The following is a 17,141-nucleotide window of genomic DNA, read 5'->3' on the forward strand; positions in this document are numbered from 1 at the left end:
CCAAGGGTGCACGAGGTGTGTGCACGCACACAGGCAAACAGTGCCTAGCTCTGCAGAAGGAGACGGTAGCCAGAGCCTGGCAGTGACCAAGGCACATCTCTCACGCTCCGGCCTCCTGTGGGACCCCTGAGCCCACGGAGCAGTCACCAACAGTGGGAGAGAGAGAAGGAAGAAGTACGGAACACAGGGGTGCCGCCCTGCACAGGCTGTGGGATGCAACTCTTCCATCAGGGAAGCTGGGGCTGCTAGAAATGGTTGGTTATAGATTCCAAGGAGTTGTGTCGCTTGTAACTGCAGGTAATTAGGAGCTGCCTCCAGTGCTAGTCAGCAAGCCTTGAGCCCTTGAGCCAAAGGCATCCCTGTTCAGGTTCTAACCTGAGAGAAATGTCAAAGTAGAATTAGGAAGAGCTTAAGCAGAAAGCCCAGGATGAAAATCCTGGCACCTTCCCAGCTGCCTCAACATGCGGCCTAATAGAGAAACAAAGCCGCTCTGCAGCTACATTCATCTGGCCCCGGGGCGGAAGGACTGGGAAAGCTGGATTTGGCAGACAAGCTCTTCCCTGGGATTTTCTTCCAGCCCAACTCACAGTCCGGGGTTAGAAAGGCATGCGCCTCCCCAGGCAAAGTTCAGCAACGCCGAGCAGGTGCCAGGTTCCTCTCTTGGGTGAATACTATTGGCAAAATCTACTCATCCTCCTGAAATTCTCCAGTCACAGGCATCCTTTACACCTTGACTTCTCAGTCCCCTTTCTTTCCCTGAGCCCCATTCTTTCCCCAGCTCCTTGCTGTCCTAGGGCAAGAGAAAGTAGTTTTACCTGGAGCAGATTTCCAGAGTCCTCCCTGGAGCTAAGTGTAAACCAAACAGGGAAGAGATCGGAGAAAGGCAGCACCCTTCCCGCCACCTGAGCCTTATATAATCATTTATCGTCTGTTATGAAATCAAGTGAAATCAAATTCCCATGGCAGGATTCCTCCCTGTGCTTGAGTGAGGGACTTTAGGGAAGGAAAGTTTGCCGCTTTACTGCGCGGCATGCTGCTGGCTGCAGAATCCTCAGTAATGTACATGCTTTGTCAGGCTAATTGAAATATAATCGACACACAGCATTCTATTAGTTTTAGGTGTGCGATACAATGATTCGATATTTGTATACATTGCAAAATGATCACAAGTCCAGTGAACATCCACCACTGAGGATTTTTAGTATCCGATGCCATTTCTTATGCTCACAGGTGTTCTGTTCCTTTTCCATGTTATTCTTCCACCTCCTGCCACCTGCCATTGGATTTGTCCCATGCCTGGGGAAGTCCTCACCCTGCTTCTAGTCACTGGGACCGAGCTTCACTTCTCTGTTCATCCAGATGATGACAGAGGTCCGACAGGGTTAGGACACACTCTCATGCCACACCTCCAGGAAGTGCCAAATGTGTGATGTGCTCCAGCCTAAGCAGGGCAGGATTTTAGGCGCCATAATATGAACAAGTATCCTCTTTTAGAAATTCATACCCCGTGAACCAGAGGCTGTTTTCATGTCTGGTTTAAGCATTTGCAACAAGTGCGCTGGGAAATGCAGCAGAATGCAGGAGCTGTCTGCAAATTGATCTCTGAGGGATAAGGCACCATCTTCCACATGCTGCCTGTAGCAAGGGGCTTTTTAAAAATTAAACCTGTCATGGAAAATCTGCTGGCTTTTGCTACTATAGGCCGCCCGGGGACAGTCAGGTGGATTTTAAAGCCTGGAAAGTGAGAGGTCTGAGGGGCTGCCAGGCTCCTATAACATCAGCAGGTGTGGTGGGAAGTAAATGGAAGAGATGTCAAGCTCACTCGGGCCCCTGAAAGCATCATGTCCCCTGTGTTGGCCCACTTTTCCCTGGGGTCTCTAGGCACCTCCAGAAAAGTCAAACCCTGATGCTGAAGCTGCCGTACCCTGTGAGTCTGGAACAATTCCCTTCTGGAGTCCTCAAAACCAGGTGGGGAATGAGCAAGAAAAAAACCTGGGGAGTGGGGAAACTGGCCAGTGAATTCCCTCAGGAGGCCCTCTCTTCTCACATTATTACCGATTAGTAACTCAGATTCACTGTTCTCCACAGACACCTTCCTGATTAAGTATCAGCCATTTAACTGACCATCTGTGCCCTGTCCACAATGAGGCACAGGGGTACCCGCAAAGGACAATATTTCTCTCCCAGTCAGGTAAATTCTACCCCCCCCCCCCCCCCGATCAATACCCATCTCAAAATCTCCTCCTCACAGCCCTTGCTAACTACTTCTGGGCTAGAAAGGGCCTTAGACTCATTGCTACCCTATACCCATTCTGCTGTTAAGGCCTCTCTGCAACCCTGGATGAGTTTGGCCTTGGCCTGATCTTCAGGGGCCTGCCCAGGTCCACAGCTCCAGTCAAGCTGGCACCCAGAGCTGAAGGTCATTCCTCTGGCTTCTCATGATGGACTTAAACTTGCTTCACAAGGCTCTGCTTCCTCTGGGGGCTGCTAACCCCAGATTAGTGAGGTGGGGTCTCCATTTTCAGGAGGGGCACAAAAGCAAGAATATGGTCTTGGTGATTGCCAGACTTGGGCGCAAATTCCAGCTCCATTTAGCTTACTGGACCCAGGGAAAATTATTTAACCTAAATGAGCCTCAGTTTCCTCAGCATCTTAATGAGATAATGCATACAAAGGCATTAGTGCATAGGTGGCCTGGGAGACACTCAATAAATGGGGGTGATTACTATTATCTTACGCTGGCATCAGTGGTACCTGTAGAAGCTGAGATACCTCGATACTCAGGGCCTGGGAAAGAGAAAATGGGAGAGGCATGAGATGGGATATATGGGCAAAGTTTCAGAGACAGACAGAAGGAGAGATCTCTAAACTATCTCATAGTCAAGGCTTTAAAAACTTATACCGGGGTGCCTGGGTGGCTCAGCTGGTTAAGCATCTGACTTAAGCTCAAGTCATGATCTCACAGTTCATGCGTTCAAGCCCTGCGCCAGGCTCTGTGCTGACAGCTAGGAGCCTAGAGCTGCTTCACATTCTGTGTTTCCCTCTCTCTCTGCCCCTCCCCTGCTCATTCTCTGTTTGTCTGTCTCTCTCTCAAAAAGAAATAAACATTAAAAAAAAACAATACAACAAGAAGGGGGCACATGCCCAATATCGGGTGGTGTACTTTTATGATCATTTGTTGGTTGGATGGATGGTTGTTTGGTCCACTCACTCGTTCATTCATTCATTTAATTATTGAATTCTTGCTTTGTACCAAGCTCTAAGAGAGCTAATCAGGAAAGAGAGGTAAATCAGGCAGACAAGGTCTAGCCCTTACAGAGCTTCTAGACTGCAAAGGAAGACCTACAGTGAACAGTTAATTGGAAGCATGATAAGACCTACAAAGAGAAGGTGACTGATACTTACTGGATCAAAAGACAGGGGGGGGTCTCACCTACCCTAGAGAGATTAAAGAGAAGCTATATGGAGTCAGGGCCCCATTGTGGATTTAGAATTTCACTCTAGAAGCCTAAATTAAATATAGGAAGGACAAACCAGTAAATGATACTAGTAACAAGTAAATTGCAACCAGCAAAGTTTGCAATGAGAAGCACCAAAATTGGGTGGGCCTGTGACACACATTATACCAGAAACCATCCACATGGACATCTGGACTGGATTAGATTTTGTGTGTGAGCTCCTGATGCAGGTGTTCAAAGCCCCCTTGGGGGGGGGGGAGGGGCTGAACTAACATTTGCTTCCATTAATCTAACATCTTAGAAGGTAGTTATTATTATGACAGGTCACCTGGGTTGAAATCCAAACTCTCCACTTACTAAAAGCACAGGCTAGAATAAAAACCTCCATGACTCACTGGCAAGATGTATAAGAACACGTTCAAAGCCAAAGCGCAAATTTTTAAGAGTGGAAAGAGGATTTAAATGGGAACAAGGAAGCACAGAAACATGGCAGATGGGGTCAGAACATGAAGTTTGACTGGGCCAATAAGGGACTAGTGAAGCCAGGGAGAAAACATCTGTCGGTAGCCTTTTATTAGCACGTGCACTGCCAAACCAAGGACAAACTGCTCTTTGCCAACAAGGCTGACTGCACACTGGAAATGGATGAGCCACTGGGCCCCTGAGAGGTGAGGGGGGAAAGCTGAGTTCAGGGGGATGTTCAGAAAGCTGGTAGAGTCTGCCCACAATCTCTGCTTGGGATTTCACTGAGGACCGAGGGACCAGGATTCCCACTGTGCTGGAGTTCTCTTTGGCTTCTTGATGTTTCCCAGACAAGTCCTGTCTATTCTACAGGTCACTGACCATGTAAAACAGAAGAGACATTAAAGACAATCTAGTCCCTGTTTCCAAGAGATGTTCTGTAAAATGCCAGCTCTGACAGATGTTAATAGGTATATTATAGTAGATAGTAGAAATTTGCAGGTGGAATTCAAAAACTGTTCAGGGGGCAAATAAATGTGCAAAATGCTAGACCAAGCATCTGAGACCTCAGGAAGCCAGCTTGCTCACCTGGGGACTGAACCCACGATCTGGGACTCATTAGTACTCCCCTATTTATTACAAGTCAATCACACGTTTCTAAGAAAATATTAGGCAGGTACATTACTCTCCAAAGGACTGCATTGGCCTTATGGTTCTCTGAACTTGGACAGATCTTTTTTTTTTTTTAACTTGTGGTAAACACACTATGTAATAGTGCATCAGGATTGATAAGGCTTAAGATAAGTTACGACTTCCCTCCCCCAGCACCTTCTCCACATTAGACTCTACCATTCCCTCTATCCATTCTGTCACAGGAGGAAGTCAGGATCTGTGATGAGTCCAACGGAGCCATTCTTTACCAAACCTCACTGATGAATCACTTGTTCCTTTGGTACTACCTGAGAGGTCTAGGCACAGATCTTGAAATCATCTGTCTGGGAGATTTCTAGGTGTTAAATTTCAGCCCCTACTCTCCTTTTAAAACTTTTAGCACTTGATGGCATCTCTTCATTTCCAGAAAAGCTAAGCTCAACAATAATAATAGTGAGAGCAACACATACACTGAGATCTTGCTATGACAAAGTACCCTTCTAAGGTACTACTATTATTCCTGTTTTATAAATGAATGAATTGAGGCCCAGGGAGGTTGGGTTACTGGCCCAAGGTCACTAAGGAGAGCCAAGACTTGAACCCAAGAACTCTGACTCTAGAGTCCACATCTGTAACCATCAGTCTCTATTGCCTCCATATGCTTATTCTATGAGCCACACTATCAGGACTCCTGCTCTCCTTCTTCACTCTGCTACCCTCATTCCCATGGATAATGGAAGGAAAGTAACTTGACTGTGCACTTGCTATGTGTAAGGCACTGTGGCTGGCCCACGATTATCTTTCCCAAAGCTACCTTTTGGGGTAGATAGTATGAATCCACAAAACAGGAATAGCTGTAGTTGTTCAATCTCCTCCTGCACCCTCACCCCCAGCTAGCAAGTGGCTGAACCCAGATACAGTGATCTAGCTTCAAAGATCACATTCATTCCAGAACTTTATTGCTTCCTTGGAAATGGCCACATATAACCAAACCAGCTGCATTTCAAGCTGATTCATAACAAAGCATGGAGCATTTTCATTTTCTCCCACACCCCAGGGATCATGATGGGGGTCTGCTATGTGTTTTGGGAGCACTAGGGAGAATGCCTAAGGATCCATGGAAGTCTACACAGGTCCCTAACATCATCCCCTGATCCTCTTGAGGGAAAAGGGACTTGGCTTTGATTTTTATGTTGTTTTCCTGAAAGAATTGTGGTCTTACCACTCACATGACCTATCCCTTCCCCAACCCTGATTCCAAAACCCTGATTTTATTATCTTTATAGCTTGACAGTCTAATGGATGATTTTAATTCCACAGAAGCCCTCACTATGGAAGAATGACAAAAAATATATATATGGGCTATGTAGAGATCATTTTTAAAACTTAGGCTGTGATGATTCAGTGGGAAAGGGGATATATTTCCAAGCACCTGGCCTTTTGATCTTTCCATCTTATCACCTTCCACAAGAATTTGTGCAGAAAGAAAACAGAGGCTTTCCAACGCCAGTTCTGAGCAGAGCTCTTTTTCCAAGCCTCCAATGCTTTCACCTTCTCCGCTCCAGAAGAAAATGCCCTTTGGTTACGAGGTGTTGTGTGTGTTGGGGGGAGGGGGTGTTGAAAAGTACATATAGTATTCAAGATAGTTCGCTATGGCAACCTCAGTTTTAGAAAACAGGCATTATTAGTAGGCCCCTGCTTTGAAGCCACCAGTAACTACAGTCTCAGCTCCTTCCAAACTCACTAGGTTGGGACCTTATCAAGCTAAGAAAAATCTATCTTGGAACAAATTATCATAGGCAAACACTACACAAAACATACTCAAAACCACAACAACATTGGCTTTAAAAATAAAGCCTCACGCACAGAGAATGAGAACCACCCTACCAATTACCTACATGCCAATTATCCCATGCACTGACTGCTGTTAATTACCTAATTGCTTGTCTACAATACATCATTTAATTGTGAGACATTTTCCCTACTGTCCTAATGATGAGCAGGAAGACCCAATCTCCTAGCTAGCACCTGGGAAAGGAACCCTCATCCCAGGTTGAAAGGACAGTAGAGCCCAAGTGAGACACTGATTAAAGAAAGGGTCTGGTTATAAACAAAGGGGAGCAAAGCATGAACTCAGAACTTCTGAGACCAAAGGCAGAGAGAAAAAATGGGCTGCAGGAAGGAGAAGGTATAAATAGGTATTGAGCAGTTCCTACAGGTACTATGTCACTGTTTTGTTGTAATGCATGTGATCTTCTCAATAAACCTAATTAGGAGAGACTTTTTCAACGTTTTTATTTTTTTTTTTTTTTTATTTTTGGGACAGAGAGAGACAGAGCATGAACGGGGGAGGGGCAGAGAGAGAGGGAGACACAGAATCGGAAACAGGCTCCAGGCTCTGAGCCATCAGCCCAGAGCCCGACGCGGGGCTCGAACTCCCGGACCGCGAGATCGTGACCTGGCTGAAGTCGGACGCTTAACCGACTGCGCCACCCAGGCGCCCCAGGAGAGACTTTTATTAGACTCTTTTTACAGATGAGCCTAGAATAGTTTAGGAACTTTCACAAGAGCACACAGCTGGTCAGTAGTCAAAACCAGGATTCAAACCTAGGTCCCTAGCCCCAAAGTGGGTGCTCTGTTTCGTAAGTTACTAATATCATGGCCTGCGGAGCCTGCTGTTTAACCAAAGGGAGGTGTGCTATGCCTCCCACACACCCCGGCTGTGGTGTGGCTGTCACTCTGTTGGGGGGAACATCTTGTGTCCCCAGACTGGGATTTACTGTACAGATCTCTGAGTGTGCTGGGGGATAGTGAAGATACTTTGGAGACACTCTGTTCCACCCCTGAAAGGTCAGTGAACTGGGAGAAAGCAGAAGACAAAGAATGCCAGCATGGGAGAAGCTGCACAGGACGATGCGATGCTGCTTAGCAGCAGGAGCACGTGCAGAGTTTGGAACCTGCCACCTACTGCCTGGGTGACCTTGGAGAAGTGATTCTCTTCTCCACAGGGCCACAGGGCCCTAGTTTATTCCCTGGAGAAATGGGACTGATACTATAATGTCATGGCGTTATTCTGAGGATTTAATAAACGGACATGAAACACATACCAACTTTGGGACGTAACTTGCAGCTTGCACAATATCAGGAGTGGGTAATAATGTTACTATTAGTATTGTGCAAAGCTCTGATTGCAGAAAAAAGACCCCTCAGGGCCTTGAGGAAAATTCCCGGAGAGCCTTCACCCCAGAGTGCCAAAGGTCTGGGAGGAGGAAGGCTCTTCCTCCCCTTCTTTTCATGGACAACCACATGCAACCTCCCTTAGAGGAAACAAGGATGCTGTGCTTTCCTCTTGGAAAAATCCTGACTCCCTGGCTGACTTAAGATGTCAGAATGGCCTAATTTTTCTCTCCATGAATGAAACTGGCGAAAATAGTGAGGGAATGCTGACCTCTCTACTGGCAGGAGCCAAGCACCATGTCAGCATTCCAGAGCAGCTGCAGGAGGTACAGAGAACCCTGGAATAACACCTGCCCCACAGAACATTCTGCAGAGTGAGTACCCTATATAAGCAAAGGCAGAAGAGCTGCCTTCTTTTTTTTTTAAGTTTATTTATTTTGAGAGAGAGAGAGAGAGTACAAGTAGGGGAGGGGCAGAGAGAGAGAGACAGAATCCTAAGCAGGCTCTGAACTGTCAGCACAGAGCCTGATATGGGGCTCGATCCTACGAACCATGAGATCATGACCTGAGCCAAGACCTAGAGTTGGATGCTTAACCAACTGAGCCACCCAGGCACCCCAAGCTTCCTTCTTTTTATTTTCCAAAAGGCACAAGATAATAAAGAGTAGAGTGAAGTAGGGTGTCAAGTGGGTAAAACAAAATAATAACCCACAATGTAACTGAGCCTGTACTGTGTGAGATCCTGTGTGTGAGCTTTGCCGGTATTATCTTATTTAATCCTCACAATTATCCTACGAGGTAGAACTTCTCATCATCCTCATTTTACAGTTGAGGAAGCACTTCTGACTTGCAGAAGCACTAAGTGGCAGAGGTGGGACACAGACCCAGGTCTCATCTGGCTCAGTGCCCATAGGCAAGGAAATCCAAAGGTCAAAATGCAGGGTTGGCTTCAGGGTCGTGCCTCTTTCATCCTTGCCTATGACTTCAGGCGTCTTTGGAGGAAATAGAGGAAGGTGACATGTCCCTTCCTGAGTTGGGTCCCAACAGCAGTGCAGAGAGCTGGGCGGTGCTCACACACATGGCTTCAGGGAAAAAGGGACGAGGCTTAGAATGCAGAGGCCAGGGGAGGCCACGAAGCTGTGAGAATCAGCAAGAGGCCTATCAGCAGGAGGCCTGGGCGATAAGTCATTTCTGGCTCCAATTCTTTCATTACTGACACAGCTCTGTGACCTTTCTATAAAAGGTCATATTTGTGAAATGAGGGTGGTAGGAAAATGGAGGGGATACTGGATGGCCATTGACGCACCTTCCAGCTCAGAGTTTTTGCTGTGCACTAGAGGACGTCGACAGAACCAAACAACTCCCCAAACAGATGTCAAAGGCACTATGTTCTCAGGAATCTTTGCAAATAACACTCAATTTTGCCAAGATAGAAACAGCCACAAGAATACACTTCACTTTGCCAGAAAAAAAATAGCTACAAGAATAATTCATGCATGTAATGTTCTTGTCTTCTATGCCCTATGTAACTACGAATTAATTCTCAGAAGGACACAATGAGAGATTACAATGGCAACACCAAAACATGACAGCCTCTTTTTTCCAAGAAAAAGAATGGCTACCTCTTCTTGTAAAGAACCTCACTAAAATTGTGCCAGACTCAGAGGCATTTGCGATTGGAAAGACATTTGAAGGTCAACTAATGTGACTCTCCATTGGATGCCTCAGGGCCCTCTGCAATATCTCTGAGGGGTATCTAGGGAATGTCTAAATACCTTAAGGACCACCTGATCTTTCTCATATCTTCTACAGCTTGGATGCCTCCTCTACACCTTGTGTCCATACAGACCCCACCTAATCTTCCTCCATGACAGCCTTTCTGAAATGCCACCCTTGAGTCTTCCCTTCCGCAAGAGCAGTCAAGCATTCTGTACTTATGAAGATAGTCTGACCATGGAGGCACTGCTGTTTTTGTTTTTTTTTTTTTTTTATAAGACAGATTTATTTGATCCACAATTATTCCAAAATGATTACTACTCCAAATAACCCAAACTGTGTTTTTTTCAACCTATATTATCAGCAGCACCGAAAGCTGATTATAATAAACCTCCTCTCATAAAAAGAAGGAAAAAATAAAAAAAAATAGACTTTAGAAGAATCCACGTGGCTAAAAGCACCACTAGCAAGCATTCCACGTTCCCAAATAAACAAATAAGAACTGTGAATGCACACTTCAACACCACTGCCCATTCCCGATGAAAATTCAAATGGCCAGCTTTCAAATCCCAGAACCATAAAAACAATCCACAACCTCACATTGTATGATGTGGAAACTGAGGCCTAGAGATTCCATCTCTTTCTCCTTGGCAAGCCAAATGTTTATTAATCCTCTGTACTGGGTTAGGCTCTGGGGCTACCCAGGTACCCAGGCCTTGCCCTCTTGGGCCTCTGAGCAGGGACTCACAAGCATATATTAGGGGGAACCAGGTAATAGGCCTTTGGAACCTTGTACAAGTAACTTGAAGGACAAAAGGCTGATTCCTTTCTCTGTGCCTTGGCTCAAACTGCTCCCACAATAGCTTATATAAATCATACTTCTTGTACTTAGCCTCCGGTACTACATTTATCCTTCCTGTGTTGATCTTCTCTGTTAGACTTTAGGTTCCTGGAAACGAGGAACTGAGTGTTATTCAGCTTTATATGTCTAGTCTCATTCAGCTGGTGTGTACTGGGTTTGATGAGCGAATGAGTAAACATTTCAGTAGTCTTAAGGGTTAGTAGGCACTTGTCACACAGAGAAGGAGAATAAAGAATGCCTGGCTGAGGACGCCCAGGGCTCTGAAGGGTGTGGTGCTTGCAGAGCTGTGCAGAGTCCTCATGGTGGGAGTGTTCGGGGTGGTAGCAGTGGGCATGGCAAGAGTGGCTGAGGTTTTGGCTTGGGAGTTAAGTCAGGGCCAGATGTGAAAAGCCACCCAAGCCATGCGGAAGCATACAGACATTATCCTAAAGTTAGGTTGAGGGCAAAAAGTCTTTACAAAGGAAGGGACATGATCCCATTTGTTTTTAAGGTCATAGGATCGGCCAAAGGAGGAAGTGCCATGTCGAGGACAGATACAAGTGGGAGCCTGTTGCATGGTGCCAGAAACAGGAAAGGTCTGCATCCGGGTGCTGTGTCCCAAGAGCTCAGGGAGAGCCCCAAGGATGGAAGTAGAGTGTGGGCCCAGGTTTGAGAGCTTAGGTGGAACTCAAAGGATTTGAGGAGTAACCTGAGACATGGGAGACTGGGAAGAAGCATCAACCATGATGCCAGCATTTCTAACTTGGAACCCCAGGGTGATACAATGTCAACAGAGGCAAGGACCATAAGAAGAGGAACAGTTTTGGAGGAAAGGTTATGAGGTCATTTGTTGAAAGATTCCTATGATAATCCCTACAGGCGGTTTCTATGGGTCAGAGCTACATTGTTAACTGAAAGAGACAGATGAAGTGCAAGAAAGTCGGTCATGAAAAACCTAGAGTACAAGACGAATAGTTTAGTCCTCACAGAGGCAGATGGAACCTGATGATCTGAGGGTTGAAAGAAACCATTTCAGACCAGAAATCTTCTCTGGGTCTTAAAACGGCTCATTTCTCAAACCCTTAAATCAGCAGGTGTATACAAGATACTCTCTAGGCAATCAGATTCCATACCTTTCTGATTTTCTGGGCCCAACTGAATCATCTTCATAGCTTTTAAGAATTATTATTATCAGCTGGCGAATGGTCTCACACCATTTAGTGAGTCCTAGTCACCAAGGAGAGTTCAGTTTATTTGAATTAAGTAGCCCCAGCCAGTCACTTTTCTGACTAATGACCTCATTTTTTTTTTATTTAATTTTATTTTTTTTCAATATATGAAATTTATGGTCAAATTGGTTTCCATACAACACCCAGTGCTCATCCCAAAAGGTGCCCTCCTCAACACCCATCACCCACCCTCCCCACCCCCCATCAACCCTCAGTTTGTTCTCAGTTTTTAAGAGTCTCTTATGCTTAATGACCTCATTTTTTGCTCATCTTTTCAAAATGCCAGAAGGTCTAGATATTGCTGGGGAAAAGCCCACGGACACACTCATGAACCAACCCCTTCTGCAGCAAAGTTAATCCATCTTTTTAATCTAGCAACATTCTTGTTTCCCTTATTTCATAGCAAAAGCTCTGAAGAGCAAGCCATGCACAGAACCACTGCTCCACTTAAATAAACCGCGAAAGGACTTTTCCCGCCCGTGTGGTTATCTTAAGTGCACAGAGACTGTTCTTGATAGAAAAGAAACCAAAACTGCCAGCTTACCCTCTTCCTCAAGTTGTAGGTGAGAATGAGGTTCCGGGAGAAGGAGTGGGAAAAGGCTGTGTAGAATTCTAGCACTTTCTGCAGGGCATCCCGTTTGATCACATGCAGGTCACAGTAGGTCAAGGCCCTAACATTGGCACAGGACTGGGCAAGGGTGGCTTCCTTCCAGAACACATCTCCAAACACGTCTCCTTTCCCTAGGGAGAGAAAGTGGTGGTGAAGAAAGTGTCAGCCAGAAGGCGTCTGGCCATCCAGGTTGGCTTCCCTTTGTCTCCCCAAATTGTTGTCCATTTGGCATTCTACAACTTAGGCTCAGAAAAGGAAAAAAAAAACCCCACAGGTTTTATTTTGAACCTTAACAACAGGTAACTTAAGGAACTTTAAGACACGTCAAAGTTTAACCAATGACTTTAGGGTCATTGACTGTTAGTTACCTCCTGAACAGCCCATCCAAATGGGGAACTCCCTATTATTCTTTTTTTTTTTTTTTTTTGAGAGAGATTTGCATTTAAAAAAAATTTTTTTCAATATATGAAATTTATCGTCAAATTGGTTTCCATACAACACCCAGTGCTCATCCTATAATTCTTTATCACACCCCCATTTCCCCAAAATGCCAATCATAATCTGTAACTACATCATTTGTTTCCTTGTTTGCTGTGTAACTCCCAATAGGAGAGTTCCCTCCATGTCACACAGTGTCTGGCACCTAACAGGAGTTCTGTCAATATGTACAGGCAAAAGAGAAGACAGGAGGCTGAATTATGGATCTCCATTGATGCGACTGACTGAGAGGTGACTAGTATGGAGAAGGTGTGGACTCTCCATCAGGAGCTGAAGATCAAGAGAGGTCTCCTCTGTTTAGGATGATCCGCGTGGAAAAAGGCAGGCGAGGGTGGAGTTCACTCTCTCCCATACTCCGTCCACTGCCCTAAGGCTTATGTTTGCATGGTGTCTCATTCCTCACCCTCTCTCCCCCACCTCCTTCCATGTTCCTCACCCTTGTCAAAGGCCCTCCTGCTAGTATAAAAACATGGGCCCCATACACTTGGCATCTCCAGGACCCTCCATGCCTGGCATTCCACAGGAGGATATTTAGTAAGTCAACAGAGTACTAATCCCACATAACCATCTTCTGGATCAAACTTGTATCAATCTCTTTTAATCACCTGCTTTTCACATCTAGGGATATTCTCCTTATCTTTCCCAAAGTCCAACATTTTAACATATGTCTAATGGAAAGCCCAATCCCTTCCCAGCACAGCCTCTGGTTATAAATGGCTTGAAATGTTGTTTATCTTGCCTCTAAATTTTCAGCACAGATAAACACAAATTTGAATCTTCAGGGAGCTGGAGAGGACTATTCCGGCGACAATAAACAAGGCTACGAGGGTAGAGAGTAACTCTCACAACCCTCAAGGGTTGGCCTATGTATCCAGACCGGCCACACTTCTCTGCAGGAACCTGGGTACCCATGACTCCATATGATTAACAGGCAAGTGTTTTCCTCATTCAGGCCAGGGAGGCAATTAGACTCCCAAGCACCTGGACAGAACTCGATCTTTTCTCAAATGCCAAAGTATCCATTCTTATATATAAGGTACTCCAGGGGCACAGCCTTCTCCAAGCACCTCCACAGCATGAGCTGGAAATCAAGTGCACTAGACACATTACTTCACAGTTTCCTATGTGTTTGTGTGGCAATGTATACTTCTGATTTATGAAAATCATTTTTCAGACTCAGTATCAACAAGACACATGCATGAGGATGTAGATAAAAATTTTTAGATAAAAGTGGTTTTAAAACTGTGCTAGTTCAATTCCCTTCCCAGGTGTTTTTCAATCATCTGTACTATGAGGGGGTTACTTTGGGGTGGGGGCCACTGCATGGGAATGCTTCTCTCTGTGGGATGCTACTAGCTTCCATGGAGATGGGCTCATTCAGTGTGTGCTTCCTGGTACTGAGTTCCAACCAACAAGGCTGGCCATTAGTTCATGCATAGCAAGCATTCTACAACTGCCCCCCCCCCCTCACTGTGCTGCAATGCCTCCCATGCCTTTCATTTTCATGTAATCTTATTCTTCTAGAGAGAGCTCTTCCAACACGCAGTATGGTGGACAGTGAAAAAATGGACCCCATCTGTAGGCTGCAATTTACATCAAGAGGCAAGCCCTAATTTCCTTCCCCTTGATTCTCAACTTGTCTTAGTCCCTTGTCTTGAGTGTGACAGAAGTGACTGGGACTTTAAGGCAAGATCATAAGAAGCCTTGCAGCTTCAGCCTGGGTCTCCTGGAACACTTACTCTTAGGATGCCCATTCTTGGAACCCAACCACCACGTTTTGAGAAGAATAAGCCACGCAAGAGGTCACATATCAGTGCTCTGGTGGACAGCCCAGCTGAGCTCTCTGCTGACATCCAGCCTCTGCCAGTCACTTAAATAAGCCATCCTGGCTGGCCCATCAGACCAATCAAGCCTTCGGATGCCTGCAGCCCCACACTGCACACTGGTGTGCAGGCCACATGCAGAAAGCCCAAGTCAGAACCAACCAACTGGGCTAAACAACCCACAGAATGGTGAGAAATAGTAACAAATTCCTTACACCACTAAATTTAGGGGAAGTTTATGCAGAAATAGGTAACGAGAACACACAGAATTGTGGAGCTCTGGGCTGAGAAGCCTGTGAGAAATTACTTAGTAAGTTACTTAATATTTCAGCAAAACATCACAAATCACCCCCAACTCTGAGCTGGCAGCACCCCACATCCCTCCCTGAAAGAATGAGACAAGAAAGAGCAAGGAGTGGTTCTCACAGGAGCAGATTTTCCTGAGTGTTTTGTGTATCAGTGCGAAAATGTAGAATTTACAAATCTTGTATCTCCTATTGGGATGAGATGTGGTATAACTAAGCCAGAACAATTGAGAGTACAAGACCATTGGTAATACCATCTGATTCTCATTAAGATTATAGCTGACCCTTGAAGAACATGGGTTTGAACTGCACAGGACCACTTACATGTGGATTTTTTCCAATAAATACAGTATGCCACCAAAAATGTATTTTCTCTTCCTTATGATTTTCTTGATAACATTTTCTTTTCTCTGGTTTACTTTTTTGTAATAACACAGTATATTATACATATAAGATAGAAAATCCATCCTATATGTATTACATGTTAATTGACTATTTTATCAGTAAGGCTTCTGGTCAACAGTAGGCTATTAGTAGTTAAGTTTGGTGGGAGTTAAAAGTTGTACATGGATTTTCTTTTTTTTTTAATTTTTTTAATTTTTTAATGTTTATTTATTTTTGAGAGAGAGCCAGAGTGAGAGCAGGGGAGGGGCAGAGAGAGAGGGAGACACAGAATCTGAAGCAGGCTCCAGGCTCTGAGCTGTCAGCATAGAGCCCAATGTGGGGCTCGAACCCACAAACTGTGAGATCATGACCTGAGCTGAAGTCGGACTCTTAAGCAACTGAGCCACCCAGATGCCCCTATTATACATGGATTTTCAACTGTACAGAGTGTCAGCACCCCTAACCCTCACCTTATGTAAGGGTCATTTGTCCTTCATTTATTTTTTCTTAATTTTTTAAATGTTTATTTATTATTTTGAGAGAGAGAGAAAGAGAGAGAGAGAGAGAGACAGAGCATGAGCAGGGAAGGGGCAGAGAGAGAGGGAGACACAGAATCAGAAGCAGGCTCTAGGCTCTGAGCTGTCAGCACAGAGCCCAAGGTGGGGTCCAAACTCATGAACCGTGAGATCATGACCTGAGCCCAAGTCGGACGCTCAACCGACTGAGCCACCCAGGCGCCCCAATTGTCCTTCATTTAAACAAAATCTAATGTATGAGCATTACACTTCTCAAACAATTTTGGAGTAGTTTTTCCAATTATAAAAGAACCCAGAAAGTAAAATAATAGCTGCTCATGTGTATTTAACATATGAACTTATCTGTAAAAATTCCGTTTATAAATGACTCTTCAGGGGCACACTTATTGCCTAAAACAAAGGACAACCATATGATGGTTGAGACACACCATGAAATTTATAAGCATCTTTAGAAATGACAACATGCCTACTGTGAAAACTTTTCCAATCAAAGGTTTGACAGAAACAATAAGTAGAGAGTAGTTCCTACTACCCAAAGTATTTCACGGTAAGATAATCACGATTAATCTGTAGGGTCCAGGAAGTGTTGTTAGAACTTGGATTTGATTTTCAACCCACATTGAAAATCATACAATCTTTCTTCCTGTCAAGGCAGCATTTTTGGTATAAATGATCTGTTAGTGAGATTTAAGAATGTGGTGTCGGAGGACCCGTCAGATTCAAAACAAACCCAAACCTATTCTGGCAAATGAGAAATGTATTTATGACACATGTCACTGGGGGAAACTGTCAAAAGGAAGGATACAGAGCATTTGGCAGGCTGCTTGTAATCGACATACAGCTCTGGGAATAATGACTTCCCAGGTCAGGGTTAGGAATCAGGAAGGCTGGACAAGCCCGACACTCACATTCAACCCTTGTTCCCTAGCGTGAAACGATCATTCACTGAAGAACAAAAGTTACCCCAGTGCACTTGGCAATCAAACTACTTGAGGCAATCAGCTTATTGGTTTACTTATTCCACTGAGGCCCTGGGTGCAGAATGTTAAAACCTAAGTGTTCCAAGTTTCTAAAATACATTCTAAGTGGAAGTTCTGAGCTAGGGAAAAGAAAAAGGCGTGAAGAGGGGAAGTAAGGCAGGACAGTCTAATTAAAAACTCCAAGCAAACATCCCTGTGATAATTAATCCTCCTCTCCCTCCCACCCCTTCAGTGCAGCTGTCTTCACTGTACCTCCACTTTTGCAGTGGACACAAACAGCCCCATAGGGCACAGACGTGGGACAGAAGAACATTCATAAAACACAGGTGGGAGGTGGGACACAGGACTGAGGAGGCACAGGGAGAGGGAGGGCGGGTCTCTGCGAGGAGCCCAGGAGAAAACCAAGACCCTGTAGATAATTGGTCTTAATGACGGGCAGAGGCTAGAACAGCCACGTGAGGAGGTTTGGAG

General features: G+C 45.1%; 1 protein-coding gene across 4 annotated transcripts in view; it reads right to left on the reverse strand.

Moving 5' to 3' along the window:
* KCNH1 (potassium voltage-gated channel subfamily H member 1) overlaps positions 1-17,141 on the reverse strand; it is a 381,062-nt gene that overhangs the window by 75,933 nt on the left and 287,988 nt on the right. For all 4 annotated transcript variants that reach the window (XM_045452431.1, XM_045452432.1, XM_045452433.1 and 1 more), the window contains one exon: positions 12,079-12,275. In XM_045452431.1, coding sequence (XP_045308387.1) covers positions 12,079-12,275 — 197 coding nt within the window. The remainder of the gene's footprint in view (positions 1-12,078; positions 12,276-17,141) is intronic.

This window comes from Leopardus geoffroyi, chromosome C3, assembly GCF_018350155.1.
Source record: "Leopardus geoffroyi isolate Oge1 chromosome C3, O.geoffroyi_Oge1_pat1.0, whole genome shotgun sequence".
NCBI classification, from domain to species: Eukaryota; Metazoa; Chordata; class Mammalia; order Carnivora; family Felidae; genus Leopardus; species Leopardus geoffroyi.